The 21,215-nt window shown below is 45.6% G+C and overlaps 2 protein-coding genes across 4 annotated transcripts in view; one reads left to right on the top strand and one right to left on the bottom strand.

Annotated features, from left to right (window-relative positions):
* Positions 1 to 21,215, bottom strand: part of ZSWIM7 (zinc finger SWIM-type containing 7) — a 753,195-nt gene that overhangs the window by 412,437 nt on the left and 319,543 nt on the right. For all 3 annotated transcript variants that reach the window (XM_078683591.1, XM_078683593.1, XM_078683592.1), the window contains exon 3: positions 13,602 to 13,623. In XM_078683591.1, coding sequence (XP_078539717.1) covers positions 13,602 to 13,623 — 22 coding nt within the window. The remainder of the gene's footprint in view (positions 1 to 13,601; positions 13,624 to 21,215) is intronic.
* Positions 15,807 to 19,982, top strand: LOC144824874 (cytoskeleton-associated protein 2-like). Its single transcript, XM_078683848.1, has 2 exons — positions 15,807 to 15,887; positions 18,702 to 19,982. The coding sequence occupies exons 1-2, from the start codon at positions 15,807 to 15,809 to the stop codon at positions 19,980 to 19,982; spliced, it is 1,362 nt and encodes a 453-aa protein (XP_078539974.1).

Below are 21,215 nucleotides of genomic sequence, written 5' to 3'. Positions count from 1 at the left end.
CGAAGGAGGTCAGCGGCCTGCTTCACGGCGACCGGCAGCGGCTTTAAGGCTCGGCGGTCCGGACGGAAGTGAAGGTAGAGAGGGCTCGGCAAACCGGAAGGACGCCATGACGAGATCGCCCCTGGAGGAACACACCAACGACTTTGCCGGCGCTGTCCCGAATGGCACAAAACAAGCTGGGGAGATTAGATAAAATAAATCCCAAGACGCCGCGTCGCCAAGTAGCAGACATAGGGGCGAAATAATCAAGAAATGGATGTACGATGCAAATAACCAATCGACAACAGCACAAAAAAATGAAATTAAATAAATAAATAAATAAAAAATAAAAGAAAAAAGAGGCAACCTATAGTAAAACGGAACCTGGGGAGCGGAACAGTGCACTCAGGCAGAAGAAACGCTACGTGCACCGGGAGGCAGAGCACAGGAGCGAATGGGGTGTGGACACTGAGGCACCACCCTAGTCAGTGCATAATCAACAGCACTAGCGGTACACGGAAACACTCTGCCCCCCCCCGCCTTGGCGCTGAGTGGCGTGGGGAGACAACAAGAACTGGTGGTAACCTGCCCCTCGCGCAGTGTCTGGGTCCAGTGCTGACTGGGACTGATGAAACAAATAAGGGAGCAAGGGCGTAAATAGGGAAGCGCGCACAGCAGTGATTTCCTTGCAGATCCCCAGCCGCAGAGGCTGTCAGCGACAGTCCAGCGTGCATGAGACATAAAGACACAAGGGAGGTGTCATACCTGAAGCAAGCACCCAGACCACAAATCTCCACGTATCCAAGCCACTATACAGCAAGGGGTAGCAACTGTCACGCCGATCTGGTGAGCCCCTCCGGTCCGTACAAGGCAAGTGACAGTGAACCTGAAGGCCTGCCAGGGCACAACGCACGTCTGCAGCCTCCCCCACTATACTTTGGGGAGCAAGCACAACAGCACTGAAAAAAGTCAGACCAGCGTCATATCGAGACACATCGAGGCACGCCCACACTCGAGGAGGTAGAGAGCACAGGTGAAGAAGCACGTAGTGGGCCAACGCCGACACCCGAACCCAGCGCCATACCTTGTTTCGCTCTGAGCCTAGCGCCTGATCCCTCTGCCAAGCTACGGAACTGCACCTCTGAGAAATAAAATGGCCGGCAGAAGACCAAGAAACCAAACGGTGCAGGCAAAACTGGATAAATTCACATGTGACAAAAAAAAACCCGGCCGCAGCAGAAGGACGACCATCAACCGGGGAAACATCAGAAAGCGAAAGCGGGAAAAAAGTAACACTGGAAGACATTATGAAAGCACTTTCCAGCGTACAATCGACGGTGGGCACGATCTCGACCGATGTCTCGCTGTTACGGGCTGACTTCCACAAATAACGAGCTGGCAACCCTAACCATAAAACTGGAAGTTTATTGCAAGATCAGCACATTTATTTCCTACACCCATGATTCCTGTTTAATGTCATTATAACAAAAGTTTGTTATATCTGAAACCCTACGCCGCCGTCCACAACATGCTGAGACACTTCAAGTGTCTGGGAATGCATCCTGCATTCAGACAACTCGCTCCGCATTCTCATCCTTCACTTTCACGCTCACCCTGCACACACAGAGATCACAATGGCCTCACACTAATCCCGGTGCACTCACACTATTCACTATTGTTAATGCTTTCTAAAGAAGAATTGTTTCTCGTGACTGAGCTAGGGAGTGCTCGAAAAATCTGATAACACTGTATCCCTTACAGTCACCGTTTTAACTGAAAATGTCAGCAGTTTCTCTCAAAGCTGAATATTCTGCAATCAAAACTCTCTTGCTTTTCAGCTCCTCCTATTTATGTGAGATTGGGTTCTCAGCACTTGCGGTATTAAAGACTGAGTACCGTTTAAGACTAGATGTGGAGCACAACCTGAGGATGGCAGTAGCAAAAATCCATCCACAGATTGACCGTCTGTGATGAAAAACATGCACACCCGTCACATTCATGTTGGTGGTGTTATTATTAATCTATGTCATGTGTGGAACAAAGCATTCTAGTAAAAACAATTTGCACACATTTTATCTTGGAAAATTGTGTTTTGAACTGTATAATAAGCCTCTGTCACTTCACCACAGCCACTCACAAACCTGTAGTTTACTAAACATTCTTGTTGTGTAGAACATTATTTGACGGATATGGCTCGTGATATGCGCGTGGCAGTCGATTATGTAGTGTCCCAGATTCCACACATTTTTGTCAGGTGGTGGGGGGACCCAGCATCTAAAAAAATTCAGCTGGGGGGGCTCAACCTACAAAAGTTTGAAGACCTCTGGTCTAACGGAGGAGACCAGGGAGGAGCTTCAGTGGTGGCTCTCCAACATGGAGGCGTGGAATGGCCACGCTATCTTCGGATCTGCGCCAGATATCGTTATCGAATCAGACGCAAGCAGATCTGGGTGGGGCGCGACTTGCGGCGCCTTCACAACCGGGGATGTGTGGTCTACCGCAGAACAACAGTTAGACATCAACTGTTAGAACTTTTAGCGGGATCGTTCGCGATCAAATGCTGGACCAAGGAATCGGTGCAGTCCTGTGTTCTTCTCAAGATGGACAATGTCTCCGCGGTCCGGTATAGAAATCATTTAGGAGGCACGCGATCAAGAGCCCTCTCGGATCTAGCGGCGAACTTTTGGCAATACTGCCTGGACCATCACATCTCCGTCACGGCGGAGTACCTTCCTGGCCAGGACAACCAAGTGGCGGATTTCCACTCCCGTCACTTTCACGACCTAATCCTCTGGAAGCTGCACCCAGGAGTCTTTGCGGACTCCCAGAGATCTCTGGGGTCCTTTTTCGGTGGACCTCTATGCCTCTTGCCTGGATCACCAGCATCCCAGGTTTTACAGTTGGAGGCCGGATCCTCTGGCGGAACAGACGAATGCGTTCCTGCCGAATTGGCGTGTGGAAGCGGGTTATGCCTTTCCCCCGTTTGCAATGATAACTCGGGTGTCAGCCCAGGTTCGTCGCCAGACAGCGACCGTGGTGCTCATCTCGCCGATCTGGAGGTCTCAAGTTTGGTTTCCAGTTCTTCTGGAACTTTCCTGGGGTTTTCCAATCCCACTCCCCCTCTTTCCGACTCTTCTTCTCAATCCAGAGGTCCGTCCTCACTCACTTATAGAGCAGGGTTATCTGGCTCTCATGGCGTGGAGGATTACAGGGGACGATCAGCGGTCCCGGGCCTTTCGGGAGCGGTTGAGACGTTCTTGTCCAAGGCCTGGGCTGACAGTACCCTCAAACGGTATCGATCCACTTGTCGTTGGTGTCTGCGATGGGGTTTCAATCCCGTGGCAACAGATGTGACCAATATTTTGAACTTTTTGGTATCCTTGGCCGAGGACGGTCTTGCTTATAGGACCGTCAATACTTTTAGGTCAGCCATTTATGCAGGACACGTTTTGTTAGATGGTACCCCTGTTGGGGAACATCCTTTGGTTTGCCGCCTCCTTCGAGTTATACGACTCTCACTTCCCCCAGAACCTCGTTACTCTCAGCTGTGGGATGTTAATAGAGTTTTGAATCTCTTTCCGTCCTGGCAGCCAAATAGGTTCCTTTCCAGGAAAGAGTTATCAGCGAAACTAGCCATGCTGCTCTGCCTTATCTCCTGCAGAAGGGTATCCGATGTTAGGGCTCTGGAAGGATTTTTTCTCCCACGGGTGTTACGTTTACTATATGTCGACGCACCAAGTGTGGGACAACATCAATCTACTACCCTGCTATTCCGGACTCTCCAAAGCTGTGTGTAGTGTCCTGCCTTAAAGCTTATGAAGAAATGACGGAGGAGTTGAGACCTCCTGGGGAACGCCAGTTGCTCATTGCACTCAAAAAACCTCATAAGGCAGTGTCCTCCCCACTATTGCCCATTGGGTTGGATTATGCAGGAAGTGGGTATTGACTAACGAGCCTTTGGGGCTCATTCTACCAGAGGGGCTATGGCCTCCAAAACTTTTACCCTGGGAGCTCATCTTGAAGACATCCTGAATGCAGCGGACTGGTCTTCAGGCTCTACCTTTAAGCGGTTTTACGTCAAACCGGTAATTGACATGGATCAACTGGTTGTAAGCAAGCTTTAAATTTAAACGAGCATAATCCTCACCTCCGGTTCTGATATAGAATGAAAAATTTCCTAGCTAGTGTAACGGAAAGTTTCAATTATATTAAGGATTCGGAGGCGAGGATTATCCCACCCAGGGTACACCTTTGTTGTCGCCTTCCCTCCCTCGTACTAGGGTAAGTAAGGTGTTTCAAGTGAAGGGTATACTAAGTTCATGTGTCTGTTGGGATCATGTTCATGCTTGCCAATTTCTTTATTTAGGTTAACCCCTAGCCACTCCAATCGTTTACACCTTCTCTTAATTTTCCAGGGGATTCCACTAAACAAGATGCATGATGTTGAACTATTGGCTGACCGAGCACCCTGGGGACTCCTGATTGGTGCTCTGCATGGGACAGTCAATATGTGTACACTCTATTGTTTTGTGTTGCCTATTCCCTTTGATTCATGGGAATAGTAGTTGTTTGTCTTCTAAGTGGCTGCTGTTAAATAAAGTGAAGAAAGAAAAGCATAATCCTCGCTTCCGAGTCCTTAATAGAATTGAAACTTTCTGTTACGCTAGCTAGGAAATGTTTCATTATCCTTTCATGAAGGAAGATTCAATTAGAGTCTCTTACTGTTTAGCTTGCAAATAAGAAGTGAAACATCAGCCCGCCAAAGAGAAAAGGATATATGGCCAGTTATTAGCAACTTTGTAATTCTCGGAGTGCAATCTTTGGGGGGGAAATTACGTTTCTGAAGTTTGGACAAACAGGTTTTAAATAATTATCACACTTGCCTGCCACCCTAGTTGCTTCGGTGATCATCTGAAACAGGAGTAATTTTGGAGAAACCTCAATCTGTAAACCATCTGATACCACCTACATAAAGAGTCCATTCCCACTAATCATGGGATGTCGATTGTGGACACAGCAGGGCACAGTCCTTGCCCCTCTTTATCTCTTCACTTGTACGCTTTGGCCACTGCTGATGTTCCACAACTCCAAGAACTTGGACTCTCCTTTCATGAGGAGAAACCAAAACAAGAATGAACCAGCGCAAAATATTTCTCCCGTTTTCTACTCTGCTTGTGGATGTAAACATTCTCTGGGAATGCAGGCTTTTAATTTCGAAGTCTATTTTCTCCAGATGTGTGTTCTAAATTAAAGACCTGTTTGAGCTCATGAAATTTTGGTTCACTGGTAGATCACAGATACATCTTTATGCAGACCTTGTAAAATGCTCTGGAGATACCCTTGAGTCAAGTTCACCCTATATAAAACTCAACAAAAAAAAAAAACAAATACATTGTGGTACAATCCTACTGCAAATGTAGGTTACTAGGACTTTAACAGTGTCTCACTGCCAATACCGTTCTAACTATCCACATCAATGAATTTGAGAGAATACGCCTAAAGTTTTAGGGATAGGGAGAAGCTTTGCTGCCTGGTTTGATTATAGCCCAGCCCACAAATGAACTAAACTGGCCTGTGTGAAACAAGGTGGGCACCTCTGTTTGCACGTGGGCAGATAACCACATCAGTATACCCTACCACCACATTTACAGGCTACTGTGTGTATGCAGTGCCTCCTGCCTCTAATAAAGGCCCTTTTGGTGCAGGGCTGAGACTCTGGTCTAACGGAGGAGACCAGGGAGGAGCTTCAGTGGTGGCTCTCCAACATGGAGGCGTGGAATGGCCACGCTATCTTCGGATCTGCGCCAGATATCGTTATTGAATCAGACGCAAGCAGATCTGGGTGGGGCGCGACTTGCGGCGCCTTCACAACCCGGGATGTGTGGTCTACCGCAGAACAACAGTTAGACATCAACTGTTAGAACTTTTAGCGGGATCGTTCGCGATCAAATGCTGGACCAAGGAATCGGTGCAGTCCTGTGTTCTTCTCAAGATGGACAATGTCTCCGCGGTCCGGTATAGAAATCATTTAGGAGGCACGCGATCAAGAGCCCTCTCGGATCTAGCGGCGAACTTTTGGCAATACTGCCTGGACCATCACATCTCCGTCACGGCGGAGTACCTTCCTGGCCAGGACAACCAAGTGGCGGATTTCCACTCCCGTCACTTTCACGACCTAATCCTCTGGAAGCTGCACCCAGGAGTCTTTGCGGACTCCCAGAGATCTCTGGGGTCCTTTTTCGGTGGACCTCTATGCCTCTTGCCTGGATCACCAGCATCCCAGGTTTTACAGTTGGAGGCCGGATCCTCTGGCGGAACAGACGAATGCGTTCCTGCCGAATTGGCGTGTGGAAGCGGGTTATGCCTTTCCCCCGTTTGCAATGATAACTCGGGTGTCAGCCCAGGTTCGTCGCCAGACAGCGACCGTGGTGCTCATCTCGCCGATCTGGAGGTCTCAAGTTTGGTTTCCAGTTCTTCTGGAACTTTCCTGGGGTTTTCCAATCCCACTCCCCCTCTTTCCGACTCTTCTTCTCAATCCAGAGGGCCGTCCTCACTCACTTATAGAGCAGGGTTATCTGGCTCTCATGGCGTGGAGGATTACAGGGGACGATCAGCGGTCCCGGGCCTTTCGGGAGCGGTTGAGACGTTCTTGTCCAAGGCCTGGGCTGACAGTACCCTCAAACGGTATCGATCCACTTGTCGTTGGTGTCTGCGATGGGGTTTCAATCCCGTGGCAACAGATGTGACCAATATTTTGAACTTTTTGGTATCCTTGGCCGAGGACGGTCTTGCTTATAGGACCGTCAATACTTTTAGGTCAGCCATTTATGCAGGACACGTTTTGTTAGATGGTACCCCTGTTGGGGAACATCCTTTGGTTTGCCGCCTCCTTCGAGTTATACGACTCTCACTTCCCCCAGAACCTCATTACTCTCAGCTGTGGGATGTTAATAGAGTTTTGAATCTCTTTCAGTCCTGGCAGCCAAATAGGTTCCTTTCCAGGAAAGAGTTATCAGCGAAACTAGCCATGCTGCTCTGCCTTATCTCCTGCAGAAGGGTATCCGATGTTAGGGCTCTGGAAGGATTTTTTCTCCCACGGGTTTTACGTTTACTATATGTCGACGCACCAAGTGTGGGACAACATCAATCTACTACCCTGTGGAGAAGTGTGGCTCACTGGTTAGAGGAGGCAGACCTGGAAGCAGAGGTCAGCCCGGGACCAGGGTTCAATTCCCGGCTCGGTGGGGTCTTGAGTCCTAAAATGTCCATGGACTCGACAATTCTCGCTCCGGTGCCTACTCGATTCACGGGTTCACACTCTGCGACTCTGGGCAATAGCTTGCTTAATCTCCACAACGGCCCCTCGCGGCGGGATGCCTTGCTTTCACCTTGCAGATACCCTGCCGGGGTTATCTCACAGGGGAATACCAGGACGGGTTCCCTAAGCAATCGCTTAGAAACCGCTTGGTGATTTGCGCTATATAAATTCCTGTACATTTACATTTACATTTGCTATTCCGGACTCTCCAAAGCTGTGTGTAGTGTCATGCCTTAAAGCTTATGAAGAAATGACGGAGGAGTTGAGACCTCCTGGGGAACGCCAGTTGCTCATTGCACTCAAAAAACCTCATAAGGCAGTGTCCTCCCCACTATTGCCCATTGGGTTGGATTATGCAGGAAGTGGGTATTGACTAACGAGCCTTTGGGGCTCATTCTACCAGAGGGGCTATGGCCTCCAAAACTTTTACCCTGGGAGCTCATCTTGAAGACATCCTGAATGCAGCGGACTGGTCTTCAGGCTCTACCTTTAAGCGGTTTTACGTCAAACCGGTAATTGACATGGATCAACTGGTTGTAAGCAAGCTTTAAATTTAAACGAGCATAATCCTCACCTCCGGTTCTGATATAGAATGAAAAATTTCCTAGCTAGTGTAACGGAAAGTTTCAATTATATTAAGGATTCGGAGGCGAGGATTATCCCACCCAGGGTACACCTTTGTTGTCGCCTTCCCTCCCTCGTACTAGGGTAAGTAAGGTGTTTCAAGTGAAGGGTATACTAAGTTCATGAGTCTGTTGGGATCATGTTCATGCTTGCCAATTTCTTTATTTAGGTTAACCCTTAGCCACTCCAATCGTTTACACCTTCTCTTAATTTTCCAGGGGATTCCACTAAACAAGATGCATGATGTTGAACTATTGGCTGACCGAGCACCCTGGGGACTCCTGATTGGTGCTCTGCATGGGACAGTCAATATGTGTACACTCTATTGTTTTGTGTTGCCTATTCCCTTTGATTCATGGGAATAGTAGTTGTTTGTCTTCTAAGTGGCTGCTGTTAAATAAAGTGAAGAAAGAAAAGCATAATCCTCGCTTCCGAGTCCTTAATAGAATTGAAACTTTCTGTTACGCTAGCTAGGAAATGTTTCATTATCCTTTCATGAAGGAAGATTCAATTAGAGTCTCTTACTGTTTAGCTTGCAAATAAGAAGTGAAACATCAGCCCGCCAAAGAGAAAAGGATATATGGCCAGTTATTAGCAACTTTGTAATTCTCGGAGTGCAATCTTTGGGGGGGAAATTACGTTTCTGAAGTTTGGACAAACAGGTTTTAAATAATTATCACACTTGCCTGCCACCCTAGTTGCTTCGGTGATCATCTGAAACAGGAGTAATTTTGGAGAAACCTCAATCTGTAAACCATCTGATACCACCTACATAAAGAGTCCATTCCCACTAATCATGGGATGTCGATTTTGGACACAGCAGGGCACAGTCCTTGCCCCTCTGTATCTCTTCACTTGTACGCTTTGGCCACTGCTGATGTTCCACAACTCCAAGAACTTGGACTCTCCTTTCATGAGGAGAAACCAAAACAAGAATGAACCAGCGCAAAATATTTCTCCCGTTTTCTACTCGGCTTGTGGATGTAAACATTCTCTGGGAATGCAGGCTTTTAATTTCGAAGTCTATTTTCTCCAGATGTGTGTTCTAAATTAAAGACCTGTTTGAGCTCATGAAATTTTGGTTCACTGGTAGATCACAGATACATCTTTATGCAGACCTTGTAAAATGCTCTGGAGATACCCTTGAGTCAAGTTCACCCTATATAAAACTCAACAAAAAAAAAAACAAATACATTGTGGTACAATCCTACTGCAAATGTAGGTTACTAGGACTTTAACACTGTCTCACTGCCAATACCGTTCTAACTATCCACATCAATGAATTTGAGAGGATACGCCTAAAGTTTTAGGGATAGGGAGAAGCTTTGCTGCCTGGTTTGATTATAGCCCAGCCCACAAATGAACTAAACTGGCCTGTGTGAAACAAGGTGGGCACCTCTGTTTGCACGTGGGCAGATAACCACATCAGTATACCCTACCACCACATTTACAGGCTACTGTGTGTATGCAGTGCCTCCTGCCTCTAATAAAGGCCCTTTTGGTGCAGGGCTGAGACTCTTTCATGTGGCAGTGGCAGTGGGTTCTCACTGTCACAGGCCAAGTTGCAAACGCTCTGTGGATTATTAGAGCGCTCTGGTATTACTCATTACTGTCGGTCTGCCAAATTTCACAGACAACCACTCTCACACAGCAATAAGTTGGCAGAGCAGTGAAAAGGCGGAGAGTTATTTTTGTTTCTATGCATAACAGATTCCCACTATAAACTTCAACAATGTAAATAATTCAGAATAGACAGTAGACGTCTTCCAGAGCTATGTGATTGGCTGCAAAGAGGCTTGCTTTAGTGCATCCCAGATTCAAAATTCTATGACATTTTAATGACAAGTATTTTCTTCCTTAAAACTTGTTTTGCAAATGTTTAGGCTGCCATCTGCTTTTCCTATTCCCATCCTGACCTCTCCAGGGCCTGTGCTAGTGCTCTGTCCTCACACCACTAGAGTCAGAGATTCTGACCCCAGACATATTCATTCCCACAGTCCTCCTCTCAGTTACCTTCCAAGGGCTCTGGCAGGAACAAACTTAGGGAAAAATGCAGCGATCCCACAGAGACCAATTCCAAGCTTCCGTAGCACAGCTCGACTATGCAGTGAAACTTTGAGGGAACACCCACCGAGTGCTGGCACCAAGTTATCCTGCAATTACCACTACTGTATGCCAGTGCATAACCAAGCCAAGAAAACAGATATTTGTGATCCATGTTAGGGACGTGTTTAGGATCAAATAAAGGGACATCTTTGCCTCCAAAAGATAGCAACACTTGGGTTCAATATTATAATAGGTTTGAGTCCGAATGACGGATGTTTTGTGGTCCAAGTTAGGGAGTTACAAGTTGGTCGCACTTGCTGCCTGTCTCCTCGTCACTACACATGCTTCATACACGGATTGTTTTTGGAAACCAGAAGCTGCAGCAGCCTTTACCTCAAATGACTGCTTTTGCAAATTCTGATTCGATGGAAAGACATTGAAGTAGGAGTTTCGACAAAAGTGTTTCCATGAGCAGATACCCTTTCACCTTTCCTAAGCAGTGTGCTTTAAACTCCACCCCCTTCCTACAACCCACCCTATAATTACCGAACATACATGTAACTTACATTCCAACTGCCTTGGAAGATGCATATACTTTTTTCATAATGACCGAGCAGGGAATACGTTAAAGGGCAGTTTCAGTTCGCATATGGAGAACGTTTGCACGTGACCTTTGGCGCTGAGATACGAATAAAGAAATACAATTACATGCAAGGGATAGTTGCAGGCTAGCATGGAACAGGCTCCCTTTCCTGGCAAAAATACTGGAAAAAGCCATGAATATCCAACTGAGCGTGTTTCTGCAGCTCAACAACTTTCTTGACCCTTCCCAATATGGGTTAGAGTAGAGCATAACACGGAGTCTGCTTTACTTAAATCCACTGAGGAAATCTGAGAGGCCTTGGATTGGCGTGGCAATGCCGTGCTGATTTTGCTAGACCTGTCCGCGGCATTCAACACGGTCTACCACAAAGTATTGATGGACCGTTTGTCAGATATAAGAGTAGAAGAGCCAGCATGGAAACTGTTGCAGTCTTTCTTAACCAACAGATCACAAACTGTGGATCTGGATGGTAACAGTTCCGAACCCTTCTCCCTTCCATGCGGGGTGCCACAGGGCTTGTGTCTCAGCCCAATGCTTTTCAATATCTATGTGGCACCCCTGGCTGGTGTCATTAGATCATTTGGCTTCCAACTCACCTCTTACGCTGATGACACCCAAATAGTACTATCACTGATGGAAGGGAGGGAAATGGAAACCGGGGCACGTTTCCATGACTGTATGGGGGCCATCTCGCACTTGGTGACTTCTAATTGCCTAAAACTGAACTATACCGAGACCGAGGTCATAAAGTTCGGCAACAATCCACGTGTGTGGACACCGGACTGGTGGCCAGAAGATCTTGGTGTATGCCCCCACACAAGGAAAGTAAAAAACCTGGGGGTACTGCTGGACAATAAGCTCAACATGGGTGACCAAATAAGCATGGTGATCTCAGCTTGCTTTCTCATCTTGAGGATTATAAGGAAAATTAAGTTCTTCCTGTCCGAAAATAGCCTCAAGACAGTGATTACGGCTCTTATAATGTCGTGTCTGGATTACTGCAATGGCCTTTATCTCCATGCTTAAAAGCAGCACATTAATCAGCTTCAACTAGCCCAAAATGCAGTGGCAAGAGTGCTGTCAGGAACTCCTAAATTTGTTTCCGTAAGAAAGGAGCAACGGCAACTACACTGGCTCCCGGTGAAACAAAGAGTTCGCTTCAAGGCACTCTGCACCATGTTTGAGGCCATCAATTGAGCAGGACCCAACTTCCTTAGGCGTAAATTCCTCTGGTATGTCCCGGGGAGAACGCTACACTCCCCAGGAGCCAAATACGTTCAAGTCCCCCCATTTAAAAGAGTCAACTAGGGAGGTAGGAGTTTCATTACCTGTGCCTCCAGAGCATGGAATGAGCTTTCCCTATATCTCAGGAGTGCCCCGGATCTCCTCTCCTTTAGGAAAGGGTTAAAGGCCTGGCTCTTTGCTCAGTAGCATACATTCTTTTCACCCAGCAACCAGTGCTAGTGCCAGGACACCCCAGGGTAACCGTGCGCTCTACAAATGCAACTAACATAACATAACTGCTAAGCAGACCATGGGCTTTCTGTGCTTTACTTGCATAGTTCTTAATGCCACCTTTGTGCTATTCTGAGGTCCCCAGTGTGGTGGTGGTGGGGGGGGGTAATCCAACATGCCCCCTATGCAAGAACACAAGCAGATGGCAGCCAGAGGGTGTGCCATGAAGTGCGTGTAGGTGGAAATCAAACTCCAGACCAGGGTGGGAACGGGGGCTCAGCTTATGCCAGCTTGCTCCTGAATCTCTGGCACACTTCAGAGTTAGGAAAGCGCTGCTCAAGAATTTACTGTACAAAGATGAGTTCAAGCCAGGGTTTTAAGTGGGCCGGGTCTCACCGAGTCTGAGCACAGGCAGTTTTTTATAGGGAGCCCCGAAACGGGTCTCTATCGGGCTCTGTTTTGTGCCGTGGCACAGGCAGTCCGTTTTTTTCCAGACTGCAGTGACAGCAGGCACATCAATGTGAGCGTGATCAAACTGCCCTCTCTTCTCACTAGTGAAGAAGTTACGGCATGACCTAATGTCAGGTGAACGTTCTAGGGGAAGGGGAATCCTTTAAAATAGTCATTTTCTCTCTGGATTTCGCTTCTCTTTTTGAAACTCAGGCACAGCAACACAGTTGTTGGGTCACCAAGGCTTTAAGTGGAAGCTTTTTCAATATTATATACAACGAGCCATAGTTGCTGCTTATTTATCTTATGCAACTAACAGCCATTGACAAATCCAACAGTCATGACTTGTTGTAGGTATGATGTTACTTGTTGCATCATATATCTAGAAGCAATGACAGAAACAGCAAAATTAAAGTCGTGCGGCACACTATGCTAAACACAGATTTTTAGCTTCTGTGTTTTTAAGCCACGCACTTAATTGCATTGACCACGCCCCCATTGAGAGACCCTCCAGTTTTTTCAACCCACTTAAAGCCCTGGTTAAAGCCCACAGAATCGGGAGTAATGCGTAGCCCTTCATTTAATGGGAGTGTTACCATGGTAGATCCTTTTATTTCCCCTGGGGTTTAAGGCAAACTTTTACCTCCTGCTCTGAGCAGATGGTAAATGTTGGGTGGAGGGTGAGGGGGTGAAGACTGGCGTACAGCGGTAGGTGGAGGAGGGGTATAGCGAAGATAGTGGAGGGAAGTGTGACTGGCAGGCGGATCATGATATGCTGCCCATGCCTTGTCTGAGTGTTGGGCGGGGCCAGAGAACGGCAGAGCTTCAGTGCACCCTTTCCGAATGGGATATTTCCAGCTGTCTCTTCCTGCCAGATTTGCGGCCCTGACTTCGGGTGCTTGAACCCCAGCTCACTCGTGATTCAGCAGGAGGAGAATTCCACTCAACCACTAATCAGGGCCTTAAGGTCACAATAACGCATTGGAAGGACACACTTTGAAAGCAAACATTGTGAACTCCAGACATGTATGGGCATGGATAGGTAAATAGATCTCGCACCTGTTAGCTTTTGACTTTATTGAACTGATAACATCTATAAACAAATAATTAAATCAAAGTACTCACGCTAAGAGTAGTTCATCTGGAACTGCAAGAAAGACAAGAGAAAAAAATTAGCTTTCTTAGCTTTGTGGTCCACAGCTCAAAGCAGGATTAACTATTCCATTGGAAGCCCAACAAATGCTTGACTAGAGCGACAAATAAAGCTATACAAAAGGAACATTGTTTACATGTCTCACATATGCAGATTGACGGTTCTTCTGAAAAGTGGCTGAATTGGGAATTCAAAGGCTCAATTTAACAACCAAGAATGAAGAGATAATTATAGCACTTCCGAAATTATTTTATATATACACTGCAGGACACGCCTTAGTTGCTGAGCCTTCGTGTTCCAAGACAAGCCATCCTTCAGGATGGAAGGGCACAAAATGGATCCCGAGGGCTACTCACATGCCTTACATGGGGGTGCACCACTCACACCAGTTACTAAACCTGGCTTAAATGTAATAGGGAGAAGGGGTTGGCAAACAGACTGAGGGTACATTGGCTGGCTTGAAAAGGTGGTAAAATATAGGGATCTCAACCCTGAACCAGGTTGGAGGGATAAACGCATGGCCCCTTTCACTCATCTCCAAACAGAATACAAACTGCACAACTCAGACTTTCAGATATCTACAGCTTAAACAAACTCTTGTTGCATGCATTGAGCAAGATAGTGAAGGGAAAGAAAACTCACCACTAGTGAATAGTTTCTAAAACACACATGCTTACATTCAACACTTTAGTGAATAACACATGCAAAGGCCTAATGAATGAAACTGAACAGAACATAAGAGTTAGAAGTAGGCACCATTGAAGGCTTTATGTGGCAAGAGGCACTTTCATCTTCCATAGAAGGCTCGATCAAGGCTGGCTTCAGGCTAATTCAACTCAGGGTATTACAAAGTGGGTGCCACATAAGCCTACTCATGTATAGGTTTGGGAGACGCAACACTGACAAATGTTATGCAGATGTGGGAAGCGGGGCACCTTCATCCATATAATACAGGAGATCCAATCTGGTTTGGGGGGGGAGGAGGCAGTGACACGTAGGTAATAGGAGTCATTGGCAGGGTTTGCCCTTGAAATAAGGGTGTATGCTCCTTGGGGTATTAGAGGAGTCCAATAGAGCCGAGAACCAAAAATCTTTCCCCAATCGTAGCCTCATAGTCGCAAAAAGAGACATAGCCAGGAAATGTGTTACCCTTAAAAGTGCCAGTGCTCATAGAATGGGCAAGAGGCATGGACTGGTGTATGGGCCCTGAAAGAGGGGTCTAGAGTCAGACGTGCCCCAGTAAATGTATAAAAGTCTGTGGAAACAGGGCGACCAAGGTGAGGATTGGCTAGGCCACCTAACTAGGTATGGGGACAGACTCGTGACCACCAGTGTGTACCACATATAAAAAGTGATATTAAAAGTAATTAGTGTCAGTAGTATATTGTACCTCAAACCCTCCTACGTGTTAGCTGTACTAGTGGTCATGATTTATTACATTAATACCATGCTAGTACTTAGCTGAATTGTTGCCATTTTATTAATTACTTATTGACCTCCTTTTTGACCTTGACTTTGTGACACAAATCAAATTAAGAAAATGATTTCTTAAAAAATGCTGATCCATGTGCCCTAACAATGATTTTAAGGCACATTTTTGTGTGGGTGGCAGATATGCGACCACTTCAAATCTAAAAATATTGGTTTAAAATTAACTGTGCGTGAGATAGATGATTTTTGTTTAAGGGTTAAGATGACATCGACAGTACATCAAAACTGTAATTGCTAATCGGAGTCTACTGAGTTTATTATTATCTTAATGCCTACTCCGTTGCTCATTAATGAAAATAAAATAAATAAAATGTATTTTGAATACAAAATCAATGTGCCTGCTTTATTCTGAAAGCTGATGGCTTTTCTTCATGCATAACTGTGCCACTTGAAAACGCTTCTATAAAATGCTATTCTTAAAGCTATATACTGGTAAGACCTGAATGAATCTTAATGTCAAAACTCCGAAGGCCTGAATTAGAGTGAGATGGAGTGGGAGAATGGCTTGTACTGGCAGTCTTTCTGCCCCAGTCCAGTGCTTAATTTGAGTCCGTGGTTTCGGTGCTCAGCACCGGCACTTGATCATCAACACCAGCGCTTTTCGTGAGCACCAGTTGAGGACACATTCATTTATGGTAGGCAATGGAGATTAAGTGATTTGGGTAGAATCATAGGATGTTGAGCCGATGCCCAGACTTGAAGCCGGTTCCTCATCTCCGAAGTCGGCAGCTCAGGCCTTCATACCATATTCTCTTCCAACTTTCGTTGTTAGTAGTTGGTTTTGTTTTTCGCAGTGCTAACAGCAGAAATGGGCTGACACCTGGGCACAAATCCACCACAGGTCCCACCAAACCCTGAGTTCCTCCACTCTATGTAGAGGTGGGCGAATGCTGCGTCATGGTGAGCAGAGGCTCCTAGCTTCTCAGGCAGGAACCCCTAGGGTCCACCCTACTGCCGGATCACAGAGATGATCATACTGCTCGTTTGGGAGTTTGTTTTCTTTAAACAAGAAAGTTTGCCATGCAGGAGATTTAAGACACACCAACACAGGCAGCAAACCTCATTGCTGTGAAAGTAGTTGCCATGGCTGGAGCTTATTTCACAGCAGAAAAATCGCTGCCAAGCAAGCTCCACATATCCAAAAGAGGCAGTCCACGTTGGCCTAAATAAGGTCCTAAGTTGTGAAAGTCATAAAATACTAAAAATCAATACTCACCTGTTTTATTATGTACATGTGACTATCAATCATCAATCTCGCCACCACTCCTGGACAAACTGCTTTTGCCACACAGGCAACATTTTGAATTCCTGCAATCCAATCCTGTACCATACTTTATTTCAAGCAGACGCAAATTAAGTCTAACAGTAGAAAAAGAAATATTGATGCCTAAATGCGACCAGCGCGTGCTTGCAATCAAAAATAAAATTAAATATATCAGCTGTCGGCCTTCTAGCAACAGTATTTCAAGAGCGTGTCTTAACATAACATTGGTTTAAAGTTCCATTACAGGGACCAAATGTATACGTCCCACAATGGTCATTGTGTCAAGTTATGTCTATTGTTGTTATGTTTATTGTATACTTTTTATATGCGTGTGAGGAATATGAAGAGTGCCTGTTTGCAGACTGGTAGCAAGTGGAGCTTTTTGAGGTGCAGGTGATGTGAGTGCAGTGTAGGAATATGAGTCCGGCCAATGACTTTTGTACTGTCTGGAGTCTTCTGGTCAGTTGAGCGTTAATTTCAGCATAGAGTGTGCTGCATTAGTCCAGACGGCTGGTGGTGAGGGTTTGGGTGACGGTTCATCGAGTGTTGGTGGGGCCATTTCAAGATCTTCTTGACCATCTTGAGTGTGTGGAAGCAGGAAATGGATACTGCATTCACTTGGCCTGCCATCATGAGAATCTTATCAACATATGGTCACCCAGTACAGAAGCAGTGGCCATGCGCGATACGGGGCACTGCAGACAAAATGATCAGAAAACAAGTTGCCCAGTGTCAAAACCTCGGGAGCAGCAGTGGGATAAAAATAAGTAAATAAATCCTATGTTGGTAACTCCTTTCCCCCAAAGTAGGTCACTATGTCTGCTCTTCAGAAGCCCTGAGGCCAAAGAGGTTTAGGGATTGATCTCTGTGGATATCTCAGACTTAATTGGAGAGTTGTAAAACTCGGACCCTTATGTGGCCTCATGACTTCATTGATATCAAGTATAGCATCTCGTCTGTCACCACAAATTAGAAAAGCAGAGTACAAATGACACCAAATTAGTCAAGTCAAAATTTAAGTTTATTTAGATCATTGATCTTTAAACCACAAAGAATACACATTTATTTTAAAATAATTACTAAAATCGCATCTCGTTCCCTTAAGGACTATGAAGTTCCATATCCTCCATCATGGTTATATTAAATACAATTTCATACAACAAATAAAATATATTCAAACATCCTAAGGGTAGATCGGCTTTACTAAAACCTGTTTTAAAATATTAAAAGAATAAAACTTAATTCTGTATTCTTCATTACTCAATCTGATCCTCCATTTCCTATTCTATGAACAACTTTTTAACAGCCTACCCCAATGGCGATATCAAGGTGATACATGTCTGTGAGGAGCTCAATTGCTTGCAGACGGGACCCAATGCTATATTTTACAAATATCAGTCGTAAAAACTGTTTTCTCTGGGCTACTAATTTTTGACAGTATATTAATATATGCAAGCAATTACATTTCGTACCAATCCTGCATGTGCATCTACCCTCTAGCCCCAACAATTCCTTTTTTATTTTGTCATTTGGCCGAGCTGGGTTAGTCCCAGTTCTCACCCTTAAAAGTTCCATCCTAAGCCCCAGATTTGGCAGGGTGTCTTAGTAGGGATACCATTTTTCTTTCCTCCAGCTATTTATCAAGGGTTGCACAGACTCTTTTTTTTTTTTTTTGTACAGTCGTAATTCATTTTATTCAGAGCGCTCTTAAAATTAGGACAGGTTTATAGTAATTAATGGAATTTTATTTAATTATATAATTTATATTTAGGTATTTTCTTAAATGTTTTCTGTCAACAAGATCACAGCAAACAATTGATCGTTTTATTTTGCTGTGGACAAGTGCAATATAGTTCCTTTCGCCACAACTAGCCGTGCAAAAGCATAAAGCGAGTCTAAATAGCGGTACAGAAGGCACACATCACAAGCGATTACTGGGTCCCATCGCAAGACCCCATTAAATTCAAACTCTGATGCTTGATTTACTAGTTAATTGTAGGGAGTGCCAAACCTTCTATACTAGATGCCACCAACAATGTACGGTGAAAACTGGATTCCCTGTGAACAATAGCTACAATGCTCGAATTTTGGAGTCCACTTCCTTTGGGAGGGCTTCATTTTGCAGATACACAAAGCAGCTCTCATCAGCGTCCAGCAGGTCATTTAGGGAGGCAACCACAGTGTCATGCTCCATCAGAGTCTCTGGACAGCGAGAAACAGAACGCTCAATAAAAAATATTTAAAATATATTAATAATAATAAAATAAAATAATAAAATATATATAAAATAAAATAAAAATTAAAAAAAACTTCCAAGGCAGCAGATCCTCCAAGGCATGCACAGAAGCCTCATGTTGCCACTTTGCCTCCACCTAGGAAGGTTCTGGCAGCAGCTGCTTGCAGGACTCGGCCATCAGAGAAATCACAGCCAGAGAGGAAGGTAGCTAAAGTAAAGCCCATTATGGGTGCTGCTGGGAATGGATGTCCGTCATCGGGCAAAACTTGGAGCACAATAAGGACTGAAAGGACCATGAATACCGAGGTCACAGCAAGGCCGACTGCAGTAGGTTGTATCACGAAGAACAACACTACTATGTGCTCCAAGCCCAAAACAGGAACTGTAGAGTCCACACTGCACAAATCAAGGGACCCCATCTCTCGCCGGCATTCTCTGGGCACAGCAGACTCTGCAGCCTTTGGCAGATCAGAGTCCAGGGGAGCTTTGCCTTTCACTCCAGCCCCATGGGCAGCCTCTGTGCCTCCCAGAAAGGCAGTTACTGAAATGAAACCAAAGCAAGATAGCAAACAGTTGAGTGCCAAGGAAATCCGCAGGAGCAAGTTGCAGGAATGGATGAATTCCAAAGGGAAATCATATAAAAGACCAGCAATGACCCTTCCGCCCAAAAAACCTGCCAAAGCAAAGGCCAGGCTATCTTTTTGGGCTGGCATTGAGGAGGAAGATGATCTTAATTCCCTAGTGATGAAGATTAACATGACACTGTCTGACTGTTTGCGGCTCATTGATGAGGGGTTACCTTCTGAGACGTTTCAGACCACGCTTACAAAAATAACACAAGCAGAAAAGTTTGCCAAATACTGGATGTGTAAGGCCAGGCTGTTGGAGCGCAGTGGCACCTTTGATGTGATTGGCTTGTATGAGCAAGCAGTTCGTTCTGGAGCAGTGCCAATTGAAGAGCTACGAGAAACTATCTTTGACATCATGAAAAACACCAACAAGAAAGCCAAAGCAGTTACATTTGACCTGGTGCCGGAAGAGGGGCTGACTGCTGTAACTGAGTTAGACTCTTGTGAGTCAGCAGCCCTGTCACAAAATGGTGAAACCATTGACCAGCTTGTGCGTTCTCCCAACATCCTAACTCGACAGTGGGCTGGTGCGCAGGGCTCAGCTTTGAAGTTCCAGATTGCACCACTTCCTAGCAGGGTGAAGGAACCTACCGTAGCAGCAGCCTGGAAGATGCTCAACCCTGTGCGACGTTCTTTGCGTATTGAGCGCTCTGTTTCTCGCTATGCACAGACTCTTTTTTTAACAGATATTCCATATCGTTTGATTTGGACAATTCCTTCCCTAGGAGTTTAAGCTCACTCTTTGATTCTGCAATATACAGGGACTGCGGGTCCATTTCCACTTTTAAATTATCACAGACGAAGTACAGTTTCTTTCTTATTACATTCGCCCACCTAAGTTCACTCTTCTGAATCACCTCCATACACCATCGTGACACTTTCAACTCTTCTCCTGTTCCCAGCTGTTTACAGAACCTTAACAAACCTACTTATACCTGGACATCCCACAAAGTCACATCTAGCTCTAACCTAATTGACTGTAACATTGATGAGCTAGGTAGTGACAATAGTGTTTTTACACATTTCCCCTCTTCTCTGTTCCAGGTACTTTTCCCTCCTAAGCATAGTATTTCTGCACCATATTGCATTTATGGGGGGATCACTGCATTGAATGCCTTCAACAGTGGTCTATGGGACATGTCACCATAGCTACTATTGAAATTTTTCAGCCCGCAAACTGAAGCGAGGGCTTTAACTTTCTGGGCCTCCAGGTGCGTAGTCCATTTTCGGGACTTGTCAAACCATATCACACCAAATTAACAAAAGTCTACTAAAGAGAACCAGAGATAAATTGTGCCAAAAAGCGCAAACAGCCAATGATAAAGTTACTCTTCATGGGAAACCGGGACCTAGGTGCAATTTAAGCTTGACCGCTATGGAGTGCGGGTTGGACACACTAATTAGGTTCATCCTAATCAAAGATTCTACTTTCTAACGTAGTCCCTTTAAGTCCCAATCCACCAGCAGAGCACACAAAAGCCCCCTAGGACCTTAGAGGCCCACTTAGAGACCCACAGGTTGTCAGGCAAAAGCCAATGCCCCCAGGGTCCAGTCGAGTTGCCACTGGTTAGCTGGATAATTCTAGGAAAAGACCACTTGCTGCTTGGTATGGCCCTGTAGCTTACCCAGGAGGCCAGTAAACTGACCCCTGTTTTGGGGAATAAGAGGGAGCATGTCCAGTCCTTCAGGGATCCTCTCAGGTCACAGATAGCAGGGTCCACTCCTCTTCTGTTCTAACCCAACCCACTCTGGGCATTTTTAAGATGGCAAAAGTTTTCAGCCACACTAAACTTGGGCTCTGAGGACTGGGTGTGTGTGTGTTGAGTTTACTAAGGTAATCCTCATATCCTCCAACATCTAATACTAAAATCCAGTTTGAGGTAGCCACTGTACCCACAAGAAATCCAGAGTCGGAAGTCTGGTGATGAAGGACTCTTCTTTTGTACTAGCAGACAACAGATCCACA

Source organism: Lissotriton helveticus, chromosome 3_1, assembly GCF_964261635.1.
Source record: "Lissotriton helveticus chromosome 3_1, aLisHel1.1, whole genome shotgun sequence".
In the NCBI taxonomy this organism is placed as follows: Eukaryota; Metazoa; Chordata; class Amphibia; order Caudata; family Salamandridae; genus Lissotriton; species Lissotriton helveticus.
Note: the sequence above shows the minus strand (reverse complement) of the source record. Positions and strands in the feature narration are given on the sequence as shown.